General features: G+C 43.7%; 2 protein-coding genes across 2 annotated transcripts; both read right to left on the bottom strand.

The window, feature by feature from the left end:
• Positions 1-1,629: 1,629 nt before the first annotated feature.
• On the bottom strand, positions 1,630-9,760 carry LOC311130752 (uncharacterized protein). Its single transcript, XM_084163546.1, has 6 exons — positions 9,523-9,760; positions 8,418-9,084; positions 5,484-5,693; positions 3,071-5,317; positions 2,783-2,891; positions 1,630-2,616 (listed from the first exon to the last, which is right to left on the bottom strand). The coding sequence occupies exons 2-5, from the start codon at positions 9,033-9,035 to the stop codon at positions 2,805-2,807; spliced, it is 3,162 nt and encodes a 1,053-aa protein (XP_084019672.1). The 5' UTR covers positions 9,036-9,084; positions 9,523-9,760; the 3' UTR covers positions 1,630-2,616; positions 2,783-2,804.
• Positions 9,761-9,918: 158 nt separating this feature from the next.
• Positions 9,919-19,675, bottom strand: LOC311130595 (uncharacterized protein). Its single transcript, XM_084163377.1, has 7 exons — positions 19,444-19,675; positions 17,990-18,662; positions 16,078-16,224; positions 11,784-14,595; positions 11,411-11,702; positions 11,118-11,179; positions 9,919-11,018 (listed from the first exon to the last, which is right to left on the bottom strand). The coding sequence occupies exons 2-6, from the start codon at positions 18,650-18,652 to the stop codon at positions 11,161-11,163; spliced, it is 3,933 nt and encodes a 1,310-aa protein (XP_084019503.1). The 5' UTR covers positions 18,653-18,662; positions 19,444-19,675; the 3' UTR covers positions 9,919-11,018; positions 11,118-11,160.
• Positions 19,676-20,165: the final 490 nt, after the last annotated feature.

Here is a 20,165-nt window from a genome sequence, read left to right as displayed (position 1 = left end):
CTGAAGTTTGCTAGAGTGCATTTGGATGATCCAGAAGAGGATTGGGAGAATGTCATATGGTCAGATGAAACCAAAATAGAACATTTTGGTAAAAACTCAACTCGTCGTGTTTGGAGGACAAAGAATGCTGAGTTGCATCCAAAGAACACCATACCTACTGTGAAGCATGGGGGTGGAAACATCATGCTTTGGGGCTGTTTTTCTGCAAAGGGACCAGGACGACTGATCCGTGTAAAGGAAAGAATGAATGGGGCCATGTATCATGAGATTTTGAGTGAAAACCTCCTTCCATCAGCAAGGGCATTGAAGATGGAACGTGGCTGGGTCTTTCAGCATGACAATGATCCCAAACACACCACCCGGGCAACGAAGGAGTGGCTTCGTAAGAAGCATTTCAAGGTCCTGGAGTGGCCTAGCCAGTCTCCAGATCTCAGCCTAATAGAAAATCTTTGGAGGGAGTTGAAAGTCTGTGTTGCCCAGCGACAGCCCCAAAACATCACTGCTCTAGAGGAGATCTGCAGCTCTTTGGTCTTGGCCATAGTGGAGTTTGGAGTGTGACTGTTTGAGGTTGTGGACAGGTGTCTTTTATACTGATAACAAGTTCAAACAGGTGCCATTAATACAGGTAACGAGTGGAGGACAGAGGAGCCTCTTAAAGAAGAAGTTACAGGTCTGTGAGAGCCAGAAATCTTGCTTGTTTGTAGGTGACCAAATACTTATTTTCCACCATAATTTGCAAATAAATTCATAAAAAATCCTACAATGTGATTTTCTGGAGAAAAAAAATCTCATTTTGTCTGTCATAGTTGACGTGTACCTATGATGAAAATTACAGGCCTCTCTCATCTTTTTAAGTGGGAGAACTTGCACAATTGGTGGCTGACTAAATACTTTTTTCCCCCACTGTATACTGAGATCATGTGACACTTAGATTACACACAGGTGGACTTTATTTGACTAATTATGTGATTTCTGAAGGTAATTGGTTGCACCAGATCTTATTTAGGGGCTTCATAGCAAAGGGGGTGAATACATATGCACGCACCACTTTTCCGCTATTAATTTTTTTGCATTTTTTGAAACAAGTTATTTTTTTCATTTCATTTCACTTCACCAATTTGGACTATTTTGTGTATGTCCATTACATGAAATCCAAATAAAAATCCATTTAAATTACAGGTTGTAATGCAACAAAATAGGAAAACCGCCAAAGGGGATGAATACTTTTGCAAGGCACTGTAAGTATAAGTATCAAAAGTAAATGTAATTGCTAAAATATACTTAAGTATCAAAAAGAAAAAAAATAAGAAAAAAAATCAAATTCCTTATATTAAGCAAACCAGACGGCATGTGTTTTCTTAATTTACGGATAGCCAGGACACTCCAACATTCAGGCATAATTTATAAACAAAGCATGTGTTTAGTGAGTCTGCCAGATCAGAGGCAGTAGAGATGACCAGGGATGTTGTCCTCTGTAGCTCAATTGGTAGAGCATGGTGCTTGTAACGCCAGGGTAGTGGGTTCGATCCCCGGGATCACCCATACGTAAAAAAAATGTATGCACACATGACTGTAAGTCGCTTTGGATAAAAGCGTCTGCTAAATGGCATATTATTATTATGTTCTTTTGATAAGTGTGTGAGTTGGACCATTTTCCTGTCCTGCTAGGTATTCAAAATGTAACGAGTACTTTTTGGTGTCAGGGAAAATGTATTGAGTAAAAAGTACATTATTTTCTTTAGGAATGTAGCGAAGTAAAAGTTGTCAAAAATATAAATAGTGAAGTAAAGTACAGATACCCCCCAAACACTACTCACCGGCCAGTTTATTAGGAACACCACCCCCTTTACGAAAATGGATCGCTCTTACAGACAGTGAGTTACGTGGCCGTGAATTGCTATGTAAAGCAGGCAGACAGGGATCGAGGCATTCAATAACTGTTCCATTGAACGTTAGAATGGGCAAAACGAGTGACCTAAGAGACTTTAAGCATGTTATGATCGTCGGTGCCAGGCAGTATCTCAGAAATGCCGCCTTCCTGGGCTTTTCACGCACAACAGTGTCTAGAGTTTACTGAGAATGGTGCGACAAACAAAAAATATCCATTCAGCGGCAGTCCTGTTGGCGAAGAAACAGCTTGTTGATGAGAGAGGTCAAAGGAGAATGGCAAGAATCGTGCAAGCTAACAGGCGGGCCACAAACAGACAAATAATGGCGCAGTACAGCAGCGGTGTGCCGAACAGCATCTCGGAACGCACAACTTGTCGATCCTTGTCACGGATGGGCTATTGCAGACCACACCGAGTTCCACCCCTATCAGCTAAAAACAAGAAGCAGCAGCTCCAGTGGGCATGTGATCACCAACACTGGACAATTGAGGAGTGGAAAAACATTGCCTCGAACATGACAGCAAGTCCAGTTTACTTGAGTGGCCTGCACAGTCCCTAGACCTCATACCCAATAGAGCATCTTTGGGATGAGATGGAACGGGCAAAGGAGAGTCCGACCAGAACCTAATAAACTGGCCATTAGATAAGAAGGATGTTAGCCAATGGATGTCCACAGGGTCTGGATGGGTCAGCAGCAGGTTCGAGGGGGAGGTGAGCTCATGACGCACTGTGAAGATCAGCAGAAGAGAAGAAGAGTTGAGATGAATGTTCTTTGGATTTGACAAGCGTATCATTGCATAAGTGTCACAAATAAAAGACTATGGGTATTATTAGTGACATCTTACTTTTTAAGGTGTGATATGAAACATATGTTGTATTTCAAGCTGTTTTACCTACAACAGCTGCCCTTTCAGCTTATGTTGGGGCTTCTGTTGGGGCTTCTGTTGGGGCTTCTTTTAAATGTGTTGATTTCTTCATCATCTTCAGGTTGAACTCGCCAAGCTGGAAAACCCCCAGAATTATTGTCTTTAAAAGGCAAACATTTTCTAATCTATCAAATCTTATTGGCAACATGCGCCGAATACAACAGGTGTAGACTTTACCGTGAAATGCTTATGAGCCCTTCCCCAACAATGCAGAGTTAAAAAGTATGATTCTTTAGAGCAAATGTAGTCACAAACCTTTTTCTTTAATTTCGCCTTCATCTCTTCGTCTGTCATTTTCTGCTCCGTCTCCCCGTCAGGCTTTATCTCAGCCTCTGGTTCAGAGAGGGCAAATAGGTCCGTTGCAGCCACTTTCGCCACAGAGTCTGCAAACAGTCTCTGCCATTCTGTCAATGATTTGTCCTCTGCTTCTGGTTCTGTATGACAAGGCAGTTTCCGCCTTGTCATATAGGTTCTGTTTACCTTGATGGATAAACCTGGGTTGTATATACCTCCTTTTTCTTCCAGTGTTTTCCCTTTTCTCCATTTTCTATTTTGGGGTCCTGTTCTAGAGGGTGCCTCAGAATCCTTTGTAGCCACCGGAGGGACCACAGAATGCAGTTTCTCCCCTTCTATGACTGCTTCTTCTTCTGGCTCTTTCTTGGTACCTGGCTCAGAGGGGGGCTCCTTGGCAGCCACCTGAGGAGTGTCTTTAAGCTGTCTCAATACACCTTTAAAAGCACGTTTGCGAAGCATCAAATTAAACTTATAGCGTTTCCTCTTTATAGTCCTCTTTGTCCTCAAATGGTTTAGTCCAACAGGTTTTGAGTCCTGGTTTATGCTGGGATCGACAAGTCTGGGCCACACAGTCTCTATGTCCTGTTCAGGGATGCTCAGGGATGGGTCTGGGTCCTGCACTTGTACATCCATGTTTGTGAACTGGGGGTTGCCAGTGGCCTGGGTGTATGCCTGGAAAAAGGTTTCTGAAGTGCCATTATAGTAATAAGGTGGGCAGGTAGGGTAGAGTGGATACCCAAGAGGGTTAGGGAGGAGGGGCATGGTACCATGGGGCATGGTACCAGGTGACACGGTACCAGGGGGCACGGTACTCGGGGGCATGGTACCAGGGGGCACGGTACCAGGGGGAAAGCTACACCCTGGAGGGAAGGCGTAGTGCATGCTGTGGTATGCCATGTACTGAGAGTAGGTTGCCATCAAAGATGCATGAGGGTGTGTAGGATCGTTGGAGTATGGGTAAAGCCCCATGAAGCTTTCCTTGTCCCCATCCCAGTCTTCGCCTCGCTCCCACCATCTCTCTCTGTCCTTGTCTCTCTCAGATCTGTCTTTATCCCCGTCTTTCTCTGATCCGTCTCTGGTACTAGATGTTCTGTTTCTCTCAGATCTGCTCCTGTCCCACCCTCTGTCCCCGGCTCTAGTACTAGAGCGTATTTTTCTGTCTGTCTTCCACCATCTATACCTATCCAGGTGTCTGGTACTAGAGCGTCTGTCTCTCTCTCTGTTTCTCTCAGACCTGCCCCTGTCTCTCTCTCTGTTTCTCTCAGATCTGCCCCTGTCTCTCTCTCTGTCTCTCTCTCTGTTTCTCTCAGATCTGCCCCTGTCTCTCTCTCTGTTTCTCTCAGATCTGCCCCCGTCTCTGTCTCTGTCCTGGTCTCTGGTGCTAGAGCATTTGTATTCCGCGGCCTGCCGATGGCGAGGGGGGCTGGAGTTGGAGCTATCTGATAACAAGGAAATACTGTGACATTTGCATGCGCATGCTCTCTCCTCTTTCTCGCTCTCCTTCATGCTCTCACTCTCCTGGTCTACCTTGTGTGAGGGTGCCTTCTCCTTCTCAACCTCCCAAACACTTTCCTTCTCGCCCCCCTTCTTCTCCCGGTCTCTCTTCTTCCCATACAGCCTCTCCTGGGTCCTGTCGGTCAGTTGGCCCAACTCCTCCACCCCCAGATCCAGCCCAATAGTCTGCAGCAGGCTCTGGATCTGTCCGTACTTCTGCTCATCCTCAGGCCTCACTTTCCTCTTCTCCTCCACCTGTGGAGACTTGGACTTCTGCCTCCCTTTCCTCTTCTCCTCAACAGGTGGAGACTTTTTGCTTTTTTGGATATCCTTAGCCTTAGCTTGGGCTTCGTCCAGGCTATGTTGCCCAATCTCTCCTTCTCCACTTTGTAAGAGACTGTGGTCCTGTGGCAGAACGCTAACTGCTGGGACCACTTTACTCAACAGACCCCCAAGCGGATTGGGCTGAACCCAATTGAGCCAACCTGGCGGGAGCTCATCAAACCGGGAGTGCCTTTTGCGAGAGGCCACCTTCCTCTCACTCTTACAGGTGGTCTCAGGCTGGCCATCAAGTGGAGTCGGCTGACCTTGTGGCAGTTCCTCTCCCACAGAGGGTAAATCCTTGAAATTGTTGACAATCTTTGAGAGCTTGTCGATGTCCACCCCTTTGTTGAGGACATTGAGGAAGTACTGGAAGCCCTTGGCTGCTTTGTCCTGAACGGTGGGATAAGACACCAAACGGGAGACATGAGGAAATATCAACAAATAACCATCCACTGCAACAGCTACATACATTTAAAATGTGTATGCTGGTCCGCTTCCTTAAGAGTGAGGTGACTCTCAAACACAATTGATCCCAGATATGCTACATAGTACATACCTCATTCACAGTGGAATTGCGTCGCTGCTCAAATAAAGCCTCCACTTTGAGTTTCAGAGGATGCTCCTCTTCATGGAAGTCCAGGGTAAGGTTGTCCTTCACTATTCTGTCTTTGAGCAGGATGGATTCGTTCATCCGTTCCACAAAGCTTTTGACCACTTTGGGAGGATGGAGAACAAGCTTGGGAGGTACCTGGTGGTAAGCAGCCTCCTGGAGTAAATTGAGGAAAATATTGACATTACCAGTACCACCAGTATCAGATAATTAAACTAACCAAAAATAAAACATTCGATTTTTGAAACCATTCGATTTTGAGATGGGGGTGAAATCCAAAGTTGTGCTATTCATTGGCTATGTCATAGATAATCTGTAAATGATAAATATTGAGACATTACTAGCTCTAACACTTAAGCCAAAATGGCTTAAGGACAACAGATTCAAGGTATTGGAGTGGCCATCACAAAGCCCTGACCTCAATCCTATAGAAAATGTGTGGGCAGAACTGAAAAAGCGTGTGAGAGAGAGGAGGCCTACAAACCTGACTCAGTTACACCAGCTCTGTGAGGAGGAATGGGCCAAAGTTCACCCAACTTATTGTGGGAAGCTTGTGGAAGGCTATCCGAAACGTTTGACCCAAGTTAAACAATTTAAAGGCAATGCTACCAAATACTAATTGAGTGTATGTAAACCTCTGACCCACTGGGAATGTGATGAAAGAAATAAAAGCTGAAATAAATCACTCTCTACACTATTATTCTGACATTTCACATTCTTAAAATAAAGTGGTGATCCTAACTGACCTAAAACAGGGAATTTGTACTAGGATTAAATGTCAGGAATTGTGAAAAACTGAGTTAAATGTATTTGGCTAAGGTGTATGTCAACTTCCGACTTCAACTGTATGTATATGTGGTGATGTTGTGCTGTTGAGTTTGAGATGTAAGACAGTTTTCCTGAAAGGCACACACAATAAAGAATTAGAAGATGTATGACACTGATCAGGCCTATGTTGTCCCTGAATACTGATCTAAGGTCAGTTTGGTATTTTTACCTTCAATTGGTTAATGCAGAAGGGAAAAGGGGATACCTAGTCAGTTGTACAACTGAATGTATTCAACTGAAACGTGTCTTCTGCATTTAACCCAACCCCTCTGAATCAGAGAGGTGCGGGGGGCTGCCTTAATTGACGTCTACGTCATCGGCGCCCGGGGATCAGTGGTTATGGGACAGGGTTATGGGTAACAGATTCTAGATCTGCACTTGGGGGTTATTCTACTGCCTCTCCTTAGTCCATGTAAACAGAACAGTGCATCCAAACATCAGGAAATACAGTGGGGGAAAAAAGTATTTAGTCAGCCACCAATTGTGCAAGTTCTCCCACTTAAAAAGATGAGAGAGGCCTGTAATTTTCATCATAGGTACACGTCAACTATGACAGACAAAATGAGAGAAAAAAAATCCTGAAAATCACATTGTAGGATTTTTAATGAATTTATTTGCAAATTATGGTGGAAAATAAGTATTTGGTCAATAAAAGTTTCTCAATACTTTGTTATATACCGTTTGTTGGCAATGACACAGGTCAAACGTTTTCTGTAAGTCTTCACAAGGTTTTCACACACTGTTGCTGGTATTTTGGCCCATTCCTCCATGCAGATCTCCTCTAGAGCAGTGATGTTTTGGGGCTGTCGCTGGGCAACACAGACTTTCAACTCCCTCCAAAGATTTTCTATGGGGTTGAGATCTGGAGACTGGCTAGGCCACTCCAGGACCTTGAAATGCTTTTTACGAAGCCACTCCTTCGTTGCCCGGGCGGTGTGTTTGGGATCATTGTCATGCTGAAAGACCCAGCCACGTTTCATCTTCAATGCCCTTGCTGATGGAAGGAGGTTTTCACTCAAAATCTCACGATACATGGCCCCATTCATTCTTTCCTTTACACGGATCAGTCGTCCTGGTCCCTTTGCAGAAAAACAGCCCCAAAGCATGATGTTTCCACCCCCATGCTTCACAGTAGGTATGGTGTTCTTTGGATGCAACTCAGCATTCTTTGTCCTCCAAACACGACGAGTTGAGTTTTTACCAAAATGTTCTATTTTGGTTTCATCTGACCATATGACATTCTCCCAATCCTCTTCTGGATCATCCAAATGCACTCTAGAAAACTTCAGACGGGCCTGGACATGTACTGGCTTAAGCAGTGTGTTACTGATGGTAGGCTTTGTTACTTTGGTCCCAGCTCTCTGCAGGTCATTCACTAGGTCCCCCGTGTCGTTCTGGGATTTTTGCTCACCGTTCTTGTGATCATTTTGACCCCACGGGGTGAGATCTTGCGTGGAGCCCCAGATCGAGGGCGATTATCAGTGGTCTTGTATGTCTTCCATTTCCTAATAATTGCTCCCACAGTTGATTTCTTCAAACCAAGCTGCTTACCTATTGCAGATTCAGTCTTCCCAGCCTGGTACAGGTCTACAATTTTGTTTCTGGTGTCCTTTGACAGCTCTTTGGTCTTGGCCATAGTGGAGTTTGGAGTGTGACTGTTTGAGGTTGTGGACAGGTGTCTTTTATACTGATAACAAGTTCAAACAGGTGCCATTAATACAGGTAACGAGTGGAGGACAGAGGAGCCTCTTAAAGAAGAAGTTACAGGTCTGTGAGAGCCAGAAATCTTGCTTGTTTGTAGGTGACCAAATACTTATTTTCCACCATAATTTGCAAATAAATTCATTAAAAATCCTACAATGTGATTTTCTGGAGAGAAAAAAGCTCAATTTGTCTGTCATAGTTGACGTGTACCTATGATGAAAATTACAGGCCTCTCATCTTTTTAAGTGGGAGAACTTGCACAATTGGTGGCTGACTAAATACTTTTTTCCCCCACTGTAAATCTATTCATAAATACAGATGGAGGACATAAATACAACAAGGACATACCTTTGAGCGACATTCATTGGTCCATGCCCACTTTCTCAAAATGGTATTCACCCTCACTTTAAGAGTAACATCCTTATTGTAAACATTTTCTGTGAACATTTCAAGGTCCTTGTCCTTTGTCTTCTGTTTAGGGATGGCGTTTGCTTCAGGCACAACCATTTCCATAGCAAGAACAGCTTTCTTGCGGGCTATCTGTTCCTCTATGATCTCCAGCTCCATCCTCTTACGAAGGAGCTCCAGATCCTCCACACGGAGCGCCACAGGATCTCCATCAACGTCCCCATCTGTGTCTGGGGAGATGGGAGCACCGGTACCCCTCAATGAGCCTTGGCTACAGTCTCTGGACGATGGGTCCATGATGTAGCTCATAGCAGAGGAAGCACCATACTCCTCCCAACCTTCTCTAGTCCTCCTCATGCTGGAGTATTCACTGTAGGGTTCTCTGGCCATACCCTGGCCATTGTCTCTCTTCTGAAGGCCATTGTCCCATTGCCCTGAGCTCAGTTCTCCATACTCCTTCCGCTGACTGCATGTCTCTGGTTCTCCATACTCACGCCGCTGAATGCATCTCTCTGGCTCTCCATTCTCCCTCTGGTGACTGAACCTCTCTGGATCCATTGGGTATATTCTGCCAAGGTGCCTGAGCTGGGCTGACACTCCAGGTTCACTGCAGAGAATAAAGAGGTGGGGGAACTTTACTGTGTGTCTGGGTGACAACTATATAACAGTGGGTATGTGATTAATCTAAACATGTTTGTCGTTGATGATGCTATATTTAATGTTCTTTGCCCAGATATACATGATCAAGGCAAGACATAAGGACTCAAACTAATCAACAGGCTTCTAACAAGTTGAGTTCCAATATATAGCTAGTTGCATTTGACTTCTAAAATGCTAACCTGCTTGTAAGATATGGTTTCGAATGTCACCTGAAATGTGCTAGTTAGTGATGTAATTTTCAGAGCAGGCCCGTATATAGCCTTATAGCTAAATATTGTAAAAAGCATGCCAGGTAGGAGAATATCGACAAATATATAAAATAGCCAAATCGAAAAAGTAACGTTGCCACTTAAAGGTGCAAGCATTGATTGTAATTATTGTTTACCTCCAGGCTGCCCCCTTCTCCTGCGCTAATGGTACCCTCGCACAGGCCTTTATGTGTTCGCCGTCTCATTCTGGATCTTGAGAGTTCAAACAACTTGCATGCACACTACCAGAGTCTGAAAAATCTTGCACACTACCAGTCTGCTTTGACTTGAAAATACTACTGTATAGATGAGGTTAGATTTGTTAGAACGGCAACTGATCAAACAACAAACTCATTTCCAGTCCCCTACTTCTATAGTTAAATTATTTCAGCTTCATAGGATCAAAAATCCAATACTGCCACCAATAGGGCAGAGTGCGAAAGTGCATGGAATTTTCTAATACAAAACCAATGGAAGTTGTGCAGCTCAATGCATTGGTGAAGTTACTTTGAAATATGATACACTACACACTTACAATAGACAGAATATTTTATTCAATTACATACTTACAAAGTGAAAGATGATCTATAGAAATAGGAGGTCCGACTAAACTGGGGAGTGAAACATGGGCAGTTTTCAGGCATGAGAACTTACAAACATAATGCCGTCAATAGTCGCATTGATACACATGTACTATGCTTAAGGCCAGGAGTTTTTCCTGACCACATGACCAGACCAAGTAAACTCCCCGCCCTTATTTGGTTTATAACAGGAGAGAACATGTGTTTGCTGATCAGATATCATGGTCAAGAAAAACTCCTGGCCCTACCCCTAGCCCAATAATGGACTAAAGGAGCCTAACTTTACTCCTTATAGTCCAAGGACCTTACATATACTGTTTGAGGCGATTTGTCTCTGGCAGCGAAATACTCCATCTAAATGCAATTCGATTCTCAATTGCGGTATGGTTCTAGAAACATAAAGCCATCTACTTTCATATGCAAAATATACACTTACTCTACTGTTATAACCGGTTTTAACAGAGTTGCAGTCGACAGTATTTTTCAGTGACAACACGTTTGTGGTGTCCATCTTCCGTTTACACACAGGTGTTTGGAGACGCAGATAGCTAACTAGCACAGGTAGTCGACTGTTTTCCGTAAACAAGCACAGTAACATGAAAATATGGCCGTGTGGGAACCCTAACCCAATAAAGGTGCGTTGTAATGTAACTTTTTTTTCGCTGATATGTAAGATAGTTCCTTATGTTTCCAAAATCGTACTGCAAGCAATGCGTGTTAACGTTTAGTGCAAGTGTCGGGGCTCTTAATAAAACTCCCCCGGCCAGAAGATACTATCGTCAATAGGCGCTAAAGGTACTTAGCATATATGAATGGGCTAGGCCCTACCCATACCACATACACACAATACCAATAAATTACACTGAAAATAACTTCAATATGAAGCATTTAAGGACAAGGCTTAACTTTAAGAAATCCTTTGTTTGTTTCATTACAAATCTATAAATGTTTGATAGGAAAGAATGTAAGCCAACTGATGTCCATAGGGTCTGGATGGGTCAGCAGCAGGTTATATTCTAGTGGGAGATGAGCTCATGATGCCCAGTGAAGATCTGCAGAAAAGAGAAAGAGTTGAGATTAATGACTCGCTATGATAGAATACAATCATGTTCTCTTGAAAGAGATGTTGTATTTCTGGTGCTTTTACTTACAACAGCCAGCCATCCTTTGAGGCTATGTTAGGCGTGCCCATCTTCAGGTTGAAATCGTCAAGCTGAGGAACATTTAAGAAATTCAATGTTATTAAAAGACTTTGCCAAAACAAGGACAGAATGTGATTGAATGGTGAACGCCAAGTCATAGGTAGACAAAAGGTCAACATACCCAGGTTTTCACTAGGATGAGGTTAATTCAGATAACCAAGGGAGAACATCACTTCCATACCAAAGACATTACTTCCAACAATTACAATGCAATACAAATGTGTTTTTTTTAAAGCACCAACCTTTTATTGCCTCCATTAATTATCATGCCACTGGTTGTTTCTCCCCTTGTCTCTTTCTCAGCCTCTGGTTCAGAGAGGAAGCCAGGGCCCGTTGTAGCTGCTTTCTCCACAGCATCTGCTAGCAGTTTCTCCCCATCTATAATTGCGTCGTCCTCTCCTTCTCTGTCTTTCTCAGCCTTTGGTTCCAAGAGGATGTGAGGGCCCTTTACAGACACTTTCTCCACATGATCTGCAAGTAGTTTATCCTCTTCCAACTTAGTTTCTTCCTCTCTTTCTGGTTCTTTCTTGGGCCCTGGTTCAGAGAGAAGCCCAGAGTCATTTGCAGCCACCTGAGGAAGCGGTTTCTCTATTGTGTCTGCAAGCAGTTCCTCACCTTCTGTCATTCCTCCCTCCCCTTCCATTTTGGGTGCTGGTTCAGAAATGACCTCAGTGCCTTCAGCAGCTGTTTTTGCCTTTGCCAGTTTCCCCTTTGTCATATTGGTTCTGTGTACCCTTATGAATATCCCTGGGTAGCATATACCTCCTTTTTCCTTTAGTGTTTTCTTTTTTTTCTTTTTCTTGGACCCTGGTTCAGAGGGGTCCCCAGAGTCCTTTGCAGCCTCTAGAGGCACTTTCTCCGTAGTGTCTACAAATGGTATCTTCCCTTTGTACTGGCAAGCCTTTTTCCTTCTCTTTGCAAGATGCTTCTTCTTCACTTTTATCTTGTACGAATGCCTCTTTAGACGTCTGATTAGAATCATCATGAATATACCTGGATACAACTTTTTTTTTTTATTGGGGCCCATTTCAGAGGGGGCCCCAGAGTCCATTGCAGTCACCTGAGGAGCCACTTTCTCTGCAGCGTCAGCATGTAGATTCTCACCTTCTGGTTCTTTCTTGGGCCCCAGTTCAAAGGGGAAATCCTTTACAGCCACCTGAGGGGCCACTTTCCCTGCTGCTTCTGCAAGCAATCGCTTTATTTTGTGCTGGTGAGCCTTATTCCTCCTCTTCGCAAGCCGTTTCAACTTATATTGACACTTCCTTAGATGACTGTGATAACTCTTCATGAATATACCTGTGAAGAATATATTGTTTCCCCCCTTTGCTTTCTTCATGGACCATGGTTCAGAGGGGGACTTCTTTGTCGCCATCTGACAGGACACTTTCGCTACGGCTTCTGCATGCTTCTGTCTCTTTTCCTTGCGGTTGCTAGCGGGCTGGGTGTATGCGAGATGGTGGTTGCTAGCGGGCTGGGTGTATGCGAGATGGTGGTTGCTAGCGGGCTGGGTGTATGCGAGATGGTGGTTGCTAGCGGGCTGGGTGTATGCGAGATGGTGGTTGCTAGAGGGTTGGATGTATGTGTATCTCTGAGTTAAGACTGCTGGAGTGCTGGCAGGCTGGGTAGATGAGAGCTGGAGGTTGCTAGCAGGCTGGGTGTATGCGTATGTCTGGTTTAAGGCTGTGGTGCCATTAGAGTAATATGGGGGGAAGTTGGTGTAGGGTAGATCCCCAGGGGGGTTAGGTAGGAGGGGCTTTTTACCAGGCGGTATGGCACCAGCAGGCATGATTCCAGGGGGCATTATACCAGGTGGCATGGCACCAGTGGGTATGATTCCAGGAAGCATGGTACCAGGGGGCATAATACCAGGAAGCATGGTACAAGGGGGCATGGCACCAGCGGGCATGATTCCAGTGGGCATAATACCAGGGGGATTAGGTAGGAGGGGCTTTTTACCTGGCAGCATGGTACCAGCAGGCATGATTCCACGGGGCATTATACCAGGTGGCATGGCACCAGTGGGTATGATTCCAGGAAGCATGGTACCAGGGGGCATAATACCAGGAAGCATGGTACAAGGGGGCATGGCACCAGACGGCATGATTCCAGGTGGCATGGTACCAGGGGGCATAATTCCAGGAAGCATGGTACCAGGGGGCATGGTACCAGGGGGATAACCCCACCCTGGAGGGAAGGCGATGGTGTAGGGGCTGCTCTGGTATACCATATACTGAGAGTACTGGGTGGTGGAGTAGGTTGCTATCATAGATGCATGAGGAGGATGAGAAACAGGGTATATAGGGTTCATGGAGTATGAGTTGAGCTCAATGGAGCCGTCTCTGGTCCTTTGCAGCCACCTGTCTATGTCCTTGTCTATCTCTCGGTTTCTGTCTCTCTCAGATCTGTATCGGTTCCTGTCCCTCTCAGATTTGTCCCCATCTCTCACTCTGTCCCGGTCTTTCTCTCGGCCTCCGTCCCTGCCTTTCCCTGGGTCTCTGTCCCTGTCTCTCTCAGATCTGTATCTGTCCCTGTCTCTCTCAGATCTGTCCCGGTCTTTCTCTCTGCCTCCGTCCCTCTCTTTCTCTGGGTCCCTGTCTCTCTCAGATCTGTCCAGGTCTCTCGCTCTGTCCCGGTCTTTCTCTCGGCCTCCGTCCCTGTCTTTCTCTGGGTCCCTGTCTCTCTCAGATCTGTCCCGATCGCTCTCTCTGTCCCGGTCTTTCTCTCTGCCTCCGTCCCTGTCTTTCTCTGGGTCTCTGTGTTGCTCAGATCCGTATCTGTCCCTGTCTCTCTCAGATCTGTATCTGTGCCAGTCTCTCTCAGATCTGTCCCTGTGTCTCTCTATGTCCCATACCCTGTTACTAGAGCTGCTGTATTCAACGGTCATGTTTGAGTGCTGGTTTAGAAGGGGGCTAGGGCTGGCGCTGTCTGATGGTAATGAGGAAGTACTGAGATGTTTAAATGAGGGCTCTCTCTCCTCTTTCTCCTTTCCCTTCTCATTCTCCTTCCTTTTCAAGTCTCCAATCTTCCCGTACAGCCTATCATTGGTCCTGTCTGTCAGCCGACCCAACTCCTCAACCCCCAGGTCCAGCCCAACGATCTCCAGCAGGGTCTGCATCCGCTCGTACCGCTGCTCATCCTCAAGCCTCACCTTCTTCTTCTCCTCAACCGGAGGAGAAGACTTGGATCTACTGCTGGAGTCAACATTACCCTCGAGCAGAGTGGGCCAAATTTGTGGTAGCTCCTCGCCCACAATGAGTAACTCATTTTCGTTGTTGACGACCTTTGAGAGCTTGTTGATGTCCACTCCTTCGTTGAGGACATTAACGAAGCGCTGGAAGCCTGTGGCTGCTATGTCTTTCTCCTGTGTCCTTAGTGAGTGAACTGGTCTCTGAATGGTTGGATTATGTTGTTTATCATTAGGGACCACCTAACAGGAGACATGAGGAAATATCTATGAATATCTATCCACTTCAGCTATAAACAAACTAGTGCAGGGCGATTAACTGAAATGTCGGTTATTTTTTGTTTTTTTAAACAACTAATTGACCGACGTAGGTTCAATTATTTGAATTCCATTTCGTTCTGTGAGCTCAATGCGCACATTGCATAAATCAGAGATAAATCAGATCCAGCCTGAACTGTGCGATGTAGTTTCCAACAGGCCAATATTCTACATAGTTTAGAGCATAAAACGTGGTAATTAACTACAATTACAATAATCCATTGCGCATATACTTGTCCGGTCTGTGTTTCTTTTATGCCTGCTACTGAAGAGAAAATAATGCGAGATCGTGAGGTGATATAGAGAGCACCTTTTGCTTCGCAAGGTATCTCTACCTGAAAATACATGACCTAAGTGATTGATAGTTGGTATTCAGCAGTCATAAAATGGGGCGGCAGGTAGCTTAGTGGTTAAGAGCGTTGTGCCGGTAACCGAAAGGTCGCTGATTCTAATCCCCGAGCCGACTAGGTGAAAAATCTGTCGATGTGCCCTTGAGCAAGGCACTTAACCCTAATTGCTCCTGTAAGTCGCTCTGGATAAGAGCTTCTGCTAAATGACAAACAACAAAAAAAGTATGCCTTATTTACTTTGAAGAACTTCAAAATAGTGATTTTGTCAGACAGCAGCTCTATAGAGATGAGATGACTTGGAATGAAATAATAAAGTCATAAAATAAAACAAATGCAATATACACAACTGAAATATTTTATTAAATTAAAGTAATGTGAATAAATGATGGTTAATAAGTGATAAGCAGTCACTACCATCATGGGACTTTTATTAACTGTTTTATTCTGTGTTGTTAGAGCATTCAACCCACATAATGCACGATGCATTTAATGTTTAAAAAAAATAATCGAAACTGAAATCAAAAAGCACTAATCGCTCAGCACTAAAACAAACTAAATGTGTTTGATCTGCTTCCATCATCAACACCGCACATCAAACGTAGCCTTCCTTTACGTATCGCTTATGTGTGCATTTCACAGTACCTTTGTGTTATCATGGGCTTGTATGTTCATCTGAATGTCACAATGGATGTATTTGGTTGCATTCTGTCAACTGCTTTTTACTCATAATTACTCATTCAGCAATGATTGGCTTTTAGCTGGCTAGTTATGCTACAAGTCCATCTCAATGACTGTTCGCATGCTAGGTAGCAATTGATGCATCAGGTGGTTGACAGGGATAACAGTAATATAGCCGTGACATTCTAGAAAAAACTATAGGCCTATAAGAACACAAAAAATATTATGAAGCGTACAAGTAGGTAGACACTTTATATCTAGCCTATTTGGAATGGGTGTCAATGGCACAAATCCATTGTATTAATCGGGGGCCATGGTTTTCTTGACTTCCTCCTTATGATTATTTTGCCGGTCTCTATGTTTTGTTATGGCTACATACCTCCTCATTGTTGGGATAGCGTCGTTGGTTCGTTAAAGCCCTCACCCTCAGTCTCAGAGGATGGGCCTCTTCATTTTCTAGGGAAGCGCTAATCATCATCTCCAGTGCTCGTATTTTGTTTCGTTTTTTCGGCTTGGCAGGGGTATCCTGGAGGAAAATAGAGACAATATTTTAGTATGTGTAATGCAGTTGCCCCTGAATAGTGATCTAAGGTCCGTTTTTATTTACCTCTTAATGGTTAATGTAAGTTCCAGGATTTGGGTAACTGATCCTAGATCTGTGTTAGGGGAAAGGGGGGGGGCATTGGTGCATTTTTTATTTTTGCTATGCATAAGCCATAAACAATAAAGGCTTTCTTTTTTTCCACTACACGCTAGTGCTTTGATTTTCTGCTTTTTTTTTGGCATTGTTTACTATCCAGCAACTTCTTTTTGATCTATCAGGGAAGATCTATTCATAACAGTGTTGAGGTCAATTCGGAATGTAATTAAATTCAACCCATTAATTGAAATTCAAATTTGAATTGTTCACACCCCACAGGAAGCAGAATTTGAATATACTTTTTAATAAAGGAAGTAGAATTTTAAATAAATTCAACTGTGACATGAATATATGAGTCTCAATCCTTTGACAAATTATTTGCCAAAGTCACCTGCCACCTCTTACTAAAGAATACAGATACCATTTTAAATGTTAGTTTGATTAAAACTCAATGATGTCAAACAGTATTTTGTTTGTATTTTTGTCATGAAATGTTCCCTTCCATTCTGGAGTGTTTGATCTAATGCATTCTGAGAAATGTATGTTTTTCTATCATTACATTTAATAACATTTAAAGTGAATGATTTTTTTGTTGTCATTTTTAGCAGACGCTCTTATCCAGAGCGACTTACAGTTAGCCCCCTGTGAGCCAACTGAGCTACAGGAGGCTCTAAATTATTACAGACAACCTACATAATTATCTTTGAATATCTCCAGACCACTAATTATAACTTGTTTTAGGAGGTTGAGTTTTAAAAATGAAATGTTTTAAGAACATGTTTAGCCCAGGGGTTTAGCAGTATAGCACTTTCCCACCCTGCGTCTTATTTCCCGACCCTAGACTGTGCCTGTTTGGTGACACTTTTCCCACGTCGGAGGGAATTTCCGTGGTTGGTAGACGGTTCTGATTTGCGTTGCCGAGCAGTGCCCAGGAAATAATTCAATTCAATTGATGGATGCTACCTTCCCTCCCCTCCAAATCAAACTCAAACACGGATTCCATGTTGTGTTATTGCTTTGTGCACACGCTTGTCTGTGTTTTACACCTGTATGTCCCAACTAATCAGCCTTGCAATAAGGGTGCTGTGCTGCAACAGGCAGGAAGTAGAAAGGGAGTGCGTGCGCGCAAACATTGACATTCATACTTGATTTTGTGAGGGATGCCGATTTAATAAGAACTGTGTTCCGACTATGGATATATCTTCCAACGTCAGACACGCGCTGCTAAAACAGTTAGTAATTTCAGCATGACTTAACTTAAACAATTCTCCAATGACATGCCCCAAGACCGAATGTTAGATAAATGTACTTACAAGTTATTAACTGTATACATGACGACGAGCTTGTAGGGCTAGAACATGTCAAACATAGTATTGGTCACCATACATGATGTCAACATGAACATAATGATGTATGGAATAAATGATCTATTAGAATTATATTGAATTCAATTCTACAGACAACTGAAAGGGGAATTCGACCCAAATCTAGATTTTACCTGAACTATCCCTTTAATTCAAATTCAATTCTGCTTCCTGTGGTGTGGCCAATTAAAATCCAATAATTTTATGGGAATTAATGACCAATTAGCAATATAATTCAGAATTGACCCCAACCCTGATTAATACATTCAGAACTAATAGGTACATACCTTCCGAAGTAGGTAACCTACCGGTGTTCTTCTGAGCTTATTCACAATGTCCAGCACCCTCCGTTTAAGAGGTATGCGTGACGACTTGTCCGCAACATTGTTATATGTTTTGATTATTGTATTGTTCATCTTGGTCTGTTTAGACATGCCCGTCGCTGTTGTGGACGCAATCTGTGATTTAGGCATGTCCTTAGCTCTGTGTTTAAGCTCTCGCATAGCAAGAACAGCTTTCTTGCGAGCTATCTGTTCCTCTATGACCTCCAGCTCCTTCTTCTTACGAGCGAGCTCCAGGTCCTCCACACTGGGCTCCACAGGATCTCCATCATCTGTGTCTGGGGAGAAGGGAGCACCGCTACCCCTCAATGAGCCTTTGCTCCAGTCTCTGGACGATGGGTCCATGCTGTAGTTCATAGCAGAGGAAGCACCATACTCCTCCCAACCTTCTCTAGTCCTCCTCATGCTGGAGTATTCACTGTAGGGCTCTCTGGCCATACCCTGGCTGTTGCCTCTCTTCTCAAGGCCATTGTCCCATTGTCCTGAGCTCGGTTCTCCGTACTCCCTCCGCCGACTGTACCTCTCTGGTTCCTCATACTGCCTCTGTTGACTGTGCCTCTCTGGATCCATTGGGTATATCCTGCCAAGGTGCCTGAGCTGGGCTGACATTCCAGATTCACTGCACATAATAAAGAGGTGGTGAACTTTACTGTGTGTCAACTATATAACAGTAAGTATGTGATGTGGTTGATTATGCTATATTAGATGTTCTTTGCCCCGATATGCATGTTCAAGGCAAGACATAAGGACTCAAACTAATTAACAGGCTTCTAAACAAACAAATTGAGTTCCAATATATAGGTAATTGCATTTCACTTATATAATGCTAGCTTGCTTGTACGTTATTGTTTTGAATGCTCCCGAGTGGCGCAGCGGTCTAAGGCACTGCATCTCAGTGCTTGAGGCATCACTACAGACCCCCTGGTTAGATTCCAGGCAGTATCACAACCGGCCGTGATTGGGAGTCCGCACAATTGGCCCAGCGTCGTCCGGTGTAGGCCGTCATTGTAAATAAGAATTTGTTCTTAACTGACTTACCTAGTTAAATAAATGTAAAATAAACCTGGAATAGTATAAAAGTAATCCTTCCACCCCCCCCCCCCACAAAAAAGTGGTTGTCCCACTGGCTATCATAAGTTGAATGCACCAATTTGTAAATCGCTCTGGATAAGAGCGTCTGCTAAATGACAGTTGAAATGTGCTAACGTTAGCCAGCTAGCTATAGTTAACTACCTAGCTAGTTTGTAATGTAATTTTCAGAGCAGGCTGGCGTATACCTTGCTAACTATTGTAAATGTAAGCATGCAAGATAGAATATCGATAGAAAAATATATGAAATTGTTACAATGCCACTTATTATGAAAATGTGAAAACATTGATTGTAGCTAATGATGGTCTACCTCGAGTCTGCCCGCTTCTCCTGCGCTGATGCTACCCTCGCGCAGGCCTTTGCGTTCACCGTCTCATTCTGGATCTTGAGGTGTCAAACAACTTGCATGCACACTACCAGTCTCTCTTAAAAATCGGAGTGGTTTGACTGTAATATAAATTCTATAGATTAAATGTGTTATAAAGGCAACTGGTTAACCAACATAAACTCGTTTCCTCAGTCGACTTCGTCTATAGTTCTATGATTTCAGCTTCATAGGATCGACATTGCAATACTGCCACCAATAGGACAGAGTACAAAGAGCATGGAATTTTCTAATAATAAACCAATAAATTACTTTGACATACTCCACACTTTCAATATTATACATTTTTATTCAATGAAATATATACAAATTAAAGATGATCTATAGACTGGACTGGGGAGTGAACCATGGGCAGTTTTCTTGCTTTTAGCTATCATGCACGAGAACTTATAAACATGACGCCTTCAATGGTCTTTTCATCACATTGATACACATGTACTATGCCCAGGGCCAGGAGTTTTCCTGACCACATGACCAGACCAAGTAAACTCCACACCCTTATTATTTGGTTTATAACAGGTGAGAAAATGCATATGCTGAGCAGATATCATAGTCAATAAAAACTCTTGGCCCTACCCATACCACATAAACACACAATACAAAAACATTACACTGAAAATAGCTTCAACATGAAGCATTTAAGGATG

The sequence above is a fragment of the Coregonus lavaretus genome (assembly GCF_964263955.1).
Source record: "Coregonus lavaretus genome assembly, chromosome: 6".
Lineage (NCBI taxonomy): Eukaryota > Metazoa > Chordata > Actinopteri > Salmoniformes > Salmonidae > Coregonus > Coregonus lavaretus.
Note: the sequence above shows the minus strand (reverse complement) of the source record. Positions and strands in the feature narration are given on the sequence as shown.

Coding starts and splice junctions, on each gene's coding strand:
- LOC311130595 (XM_084163377.1), bottom strand. CDS start 18,652: ATGTCAGCCCAGCTCAGGCACCTTGGCAGGATATACCCAATGGATCCA. Junction 16,225..17,989: donor TAGGTTACCTACTTCGGAAG/GTATGTACCTAT, acceptor ATTTTCCTCCAG/GATACCCCTGCCAAGCCGAA. Junction 11,703..11,783: donor GGAGGGAGGAATGACAGAAG/GTGAGGAACTGC, acceptor TCTCTGAACCAG/GGCCCAAGAAAGAACCAGAA.
- LOC311130752 (XM_084163546.1), bottom strand. CDS start 9,035: ATGGATCCAGAGAGGTTCAGTCACCAGAGGGAGAATGGAGAGCCAGAG. Junction 5,694..8,417: donor CCAATGAATGTCGCTCAAAG/GTATGTCCTTGT, acceptor AATTTACTCCAG/GAGGCTGCTTACCACCAGGT. Junction 2,892..3,070: donor AGGCGAAATTAAAGAAAAAG/GTTTGTGACTAC, acceptor GGGGTTTTCCAG/CTTGGCGAGTTCAACCTGAA.